This window comes from Lipotes vexillifer, unplaced genomic scaffold, assembly GCF_000442215.2.
Source record: "Lipotes vexillifer unplaced genomic scaffold, Lipotes_vexillifer_v1.1 scaffold989, whole genome shotgun sequence".
In the NCBI taxonomy this organism is placed as follows: domain Eukaryota; kingdom Metazoa; phylum Chordata; class Mammalia; order Artiodactyla; family Lipotidae; genus Lipotes; species Lipotes vexillifer.
Genome location: NW_006796817.1, coordinates 281724 through 286417, shown reverse-complemented (window position 1 = coordinate 286417; position 4694 = coordinate 281724). Strand labels below are relative to the sequence as shown.

Below are 4694 nucleotides of genomic sequence, written 5' to 3'. Positions count from 1 at the left end.
AGCCTGGGCCCCGAAACGGGAGAGGCCACACCAGTGAGAGGCCCGCGTACCGCAAAAAAAAAAAAAAAAGAACAAGACGAAGATATGAGAGAAATAGGACACATCCAGGGTGGACCTCTGTTTAGTTTTATTTAAAGAGAAGCAAATCAGTTTCATTTCAGAGATGGGGATTCATGGTTTGAAATCTGCTTGAAGTAACATCAGAGTTGCCCATGATATTCAACTGGTCATGTCTTAGAAATGGAAGGAACTGTTATGCTCTAATATTCCTGGAGAATTCCCAAGAGACTCAGACGTAAGTCCTGAGTGTTGAGGAAAAACCTAGATCTTTTCATGTGCTTCTCTAGCCCTGGCCTGAAATGCTCTTGAATATATCTCACATAACTAAACCATCTACTCATGAAAGGCATAAATCTGATGCTTTTCATGGGAGCCACAGTTGAAATCGCAACAACTGAAATCTCAACAATCACCCACTTCAAAAGTATCTGTAATAGTTTCCATGTGCCTGGCACTATGCTAAGCACTTTTCACGTCTGACCTCATCTAATCTCTGCCATAGCACTGCGAAACAGTCTCTGATCCTTGGAAGAGCTTCTTGAACTTAAATGTTTTCCAAAAAGATCTTCCATCTAAGTCTGCCTGAGGCTAAGAGTGGTTGAGCATCTTGCCCTGATCACACAGCTATTAAGTGGCAGATGCTGGCTTTCTGATGCCAAACCACACACTCCTGTCTTTGAGCTGCACTCACCTGTGGCCAGGCACTTGCTGGCATCGCCTGTCTGTGTGACCCGGATGCGATAGGGAGACAACGGGATGTCATCCCCACCGTAGGTGACCCCAATCATATAACGTCCAGTCTTGTCGGGGATGTAGGTAACAGCGTATGTGCCATCTTTATTATCATGGACAATGGCTCTTTTGGGTTTTCCCTCTTGGTCCTGTGGATCACAGAGAAATGCTATTTAGGATGTTGTCATCAAGATGTAGAAACCATTCAAAGAAAACCTTGACAGATTTTGCTCATTAATTAATGCCTCTAGTGGGAGGAAAAAAGAATTACTGGCTTAACACATTTTGGGAGGTGGTTGGGAGCAGAGGGTCATAGATCCCTTTAACACTGTGATGGACATGGTCAATTTTTAGTGAATTTTCTGTCAAGGGAACAAACAGTTTTAGCTCCAAATCCATCGAAATGTAGGGAGACAAGGGGGCAGAGGCTCCTGCTTCTGCACCATCACCTTCACTCTCCTTTCCCTCTTTACTAATAGGAACCTAATTCTTAGCTAGGTGCGCTGCTCCCAGAATACGAGAGGCCACTTCCTAGTATCCTTGGCCACTAGGTACAGCCATGGGACTTATGACAAACTGCTGGCAAATGAGAAGAGAGTGGAAGTCTCATGAGGGACTTCTGACAGGGCTGCTTAAGAGAGCCGATTGAGTTGGAAGATCCCATTGTCCCTTCTGCTCTCTTCCCCTTTCTGGCTTGCCATGTGGATTGGATGGCCAGAGCACCAGCAGGCTCATGGTCCATGAGGAGACCTTAGGGACAGAAGCCACACGTTGGGACACAGGAGCAGAGAGGTGGAATGGAGCCTTCTTCCTTGATAAGCCACATAGCACCCAGGAGCCTTGCCCAGCCTCTGGGCCTGTCTAATAAGAGACAACTATCCCATGTGTTTAAGCCACTCTTATTTGAGGGTTGACTGTGATATGCAGCAGAACTTAGTCTTAACTAATCCAAAGGGTAATTTTAAACATTCAAACAACAAAAGATAGGAATAGGTATAATAGAGAACAAAATATATGAGATTCACCAAAATGTGGTACTTGAAACTACACTCTCAGACTTCTCAGGCAAGCCTGTTTGTTGTCCTGTACAATTACTGACTCTCTAGTGGGGAAATCAGACAAACATTTGCGCGAGGCTAGAAATTAGTTGTTAAAATCCTGGTTCTTATCCCTGGCTGAGAAATCAGGTCTTATTAATGAAGTCTGGCTCCAGAAAAATCATTCAAGGTTACCGTTATCTGAACAGCAAGCAGGCCTTCCCCGGCATCTCTGGCATCGATCGAAAACTCCACAGGCAGGCTGGCAGGCACACCATAGGTGCTGAGGCCAGGGCCACTGGCGGTCACTTTGCTGGCATCGTATGTGGGAAGGACCTTGACCTTAAAGGGACTTGACAGACATACACACCCCAGTTCAGTATGGATACACTTCAACCCAGCTACATCTGACCTCTCTTACACAAGAGACTGGGATTGAGAGGGAGGATTTCTACAGCATATAAGACTTAAGTGCCAAATCCAGCAGAAATTTACAACCATGTAACCATCATACAACAGACCAGCTTTCCGTAAGTGCATTCCATGGGTTACAAACTAACTTCCAAATTAGTTTGGGAAACATGGGGTTAAACACATTTAACCCACTTTTGTTTTACTAACACAATGATCACCAAAATGGAAAGAAAAAATATTAAAACTGATGTTTCAATATTATCTTATCCTCTTATTTTCTATTTTTAGTATGTTTTAGATGATGTAAGACCTATTAGTCAAGTACCACATAAATGTAATTTATAAATTATACCTTTCCACAGAGCTAGAGCTGTATGTATATCCTCATGTAAAAATATGCACATTTGGGGTACAGGTGAAACTTTTAAATTCTAAGTATGTTAAAAAAAATCTTTGGAGTCTCTTCTGAGAGGTAAAGAGCTTAAGCAACATTTTTTCTATTAACAGGAATGAGGAACAGGTTTTTATTCAACACCTTCTGGGAATGCTATGGCCAACCAAATTCTCAATTAAGAAGTAAAAATTTTTGCCCTAATCTGAAAACAAGTTGCATGGTCACCAGAAAGAAGACCTTGATGAACTAACGCACTCCTTAATGTCAGCTAACCTTTACATTAAAGATGGCTGAAAGGAACAAATGCAGGGGGGGCACCAAGAGAGCAGGAGGCACAAACATCAAGGCTAGTGTATTTTAACACCTGTGCAGAGCATGCCGGTTCTCAGTGATGCTGATCAGATGGATGGATGGGTAAATGAGTGGATGGATACATGGATGGATGGATGCGTGGGTGGGTGGACAGATGGATGGATACATGGATAGATGAATGGATGGGTGGGCCACCAGAGCAGTGCTGGTCACCAGAGGGGTGGGCTTGAACCCCTTCCCTAAGTGACAGAAGCTTACCTACGAGGGATCTCTTCATCAGCATATTTAACAGAGACCATGTAAGGCCCCTCCTGGGACGGGGTGTAGGTCACTGTGTGTGTCCCATCCCCATTGTCCACCACGTTCACGGGTTCCACCAGACCTGAGAACAGAGATGAGAGGGCTGAGGAACTGCCTGGCTTCCCCTTCACTCCACCTGGGCTGAGTTCATAAAGGATCACATTCATCCATGAGAGCTACTGGTTTCCACTGATAACACAAAGGCAAGCAGGCCATAATCAGAGGCCTAAGAAATCACAGGAGAAAGATTCCCCAATTCATAGTTGCAGAAATGACCCTAAGAGACACCTTTAGCTTTCTGTTGGCTGAACTACACTCCGTCGGACCTAGAGTATAATTAAGGAGACTGCCTGCACTTGTTGCTAGAGGGCATACGGTGAAGATGCTTGTTGCAGACATGCTATCCTTTCAAGCTGGTTAGGCATGCTTGGGATGAGGTAATTTTACTCTACAGCCAAGAAAGGGTCAAAGAGTCCAGAACTCTGAACAGCAAAATTTAACCAATGGGCCAGCCAGTTAAAACTTGTATCCAGGGGCTTCCCTGGTGGCGCAGTGGTTGAGAGTCCGCCTGCCAATGCAGGGGACACGGGTTTGTGCCCCGGTCCGGGAAGATCCCACATGCCGCAGAGCGGCTGGGCCCGTGAGCCATGGCCGCTGAGCCTGCGTGTCCGGAGCCTGTGCTCCGCAACGGGAGAGGCCACAACAGTGAGAGGCCCGCGTACCGCAAAAAAAAAACAACAACAAAAAAACGTGTATCCACCTCTGAGCAAAGACCATCATGGCAGCAGCATGCTGGGTGTAGGGCGCAGGGCAGGTGAGGGTGCCAATCTCATGAGGGTGAGAGGGCTCTCAATGTGACATCTGCAGGGGATGGTTAGAGGTCACTTTAAAGCATAATCAAGGCATGCATTAGGTTGGTAGATTCTAGATCCCAGTTCTGAACATGAGTGTCAGGATGCATCAGCTGAAGGGTAGATTAATCAAAGTGTGGCATACTCATTAAACAATGCATATGAGGCAGGTACAAGGCGATTTCAGAGTTAAGGCCAGCAAGAGACATTCGGGTTACGTAAATCAGAGCAGCAGCTAATAGGAAAATGCAAACCTGTCTCCATAAAGTCACCCTTCAGGTCCCGTTTAAAGAACTCTGACATGGCTTTCAAGGGGCTGAGCTTTGACTGGGAATCCGTCTCATCAGCTAAAATTAAAAGGCTGTTATTTCAGAGTCCTCTATAATAGATGTAGATATCTCAGCAAAGCTTTTCTCTCTTTCTCCCCTCTGCCCTGCCCTGTCTCTCTCTCTCGCTCTGTCCCTCTACCACACACACACACACACACAGGTCTTGAAGCTCAGTAACTTTGTGGAATCAGATTCCAGCCCTATGACTTCATTTCCTCCAAAACCATTTCTACTCTGAGCTTCAAAGGGCATAACCTCCTGCTGA

The 4694-nt window shown here is 45.5% G+C and overlaps 1 protein-coding gene across 4 annotated transcripts in view; it reads right to left on the bottom strand.

Moving 5' to 3' along the window:
- The window catches only part of FLNB (filamin B), a 141800-nt gene that overhangs the window by 32784 nt on the left and 104322 nt on the right, over positions 1 to 4694 (bottom strand). For 3 of the 4 annotated variants that reach the window (XM_007469008.1, XM_007469009.1, XM_007469010.1), the window contains exons 26-28: positions 3208 to 3331; positions 2025 to 2181; positions 752 to 941 (exon numbers count right to left, since the gene is read on the bottom strand). In XM_007469008.1, coding sequence (XP_007469070.1) covers positions 752 to 941; positions 2025 to 2181; positions 3208 to 3331 — 471 coding nt within the window. Of the gene's footprint in view, positions 1 to 751; positions 942 to 2024; positions 2182 to 3207; positions 3332 to 4354; positions 4448 to 4694 lie in introns of all 4 variants that reach the window. The other variant, XM_007469007.1, reaches the window with a different exon arrangement.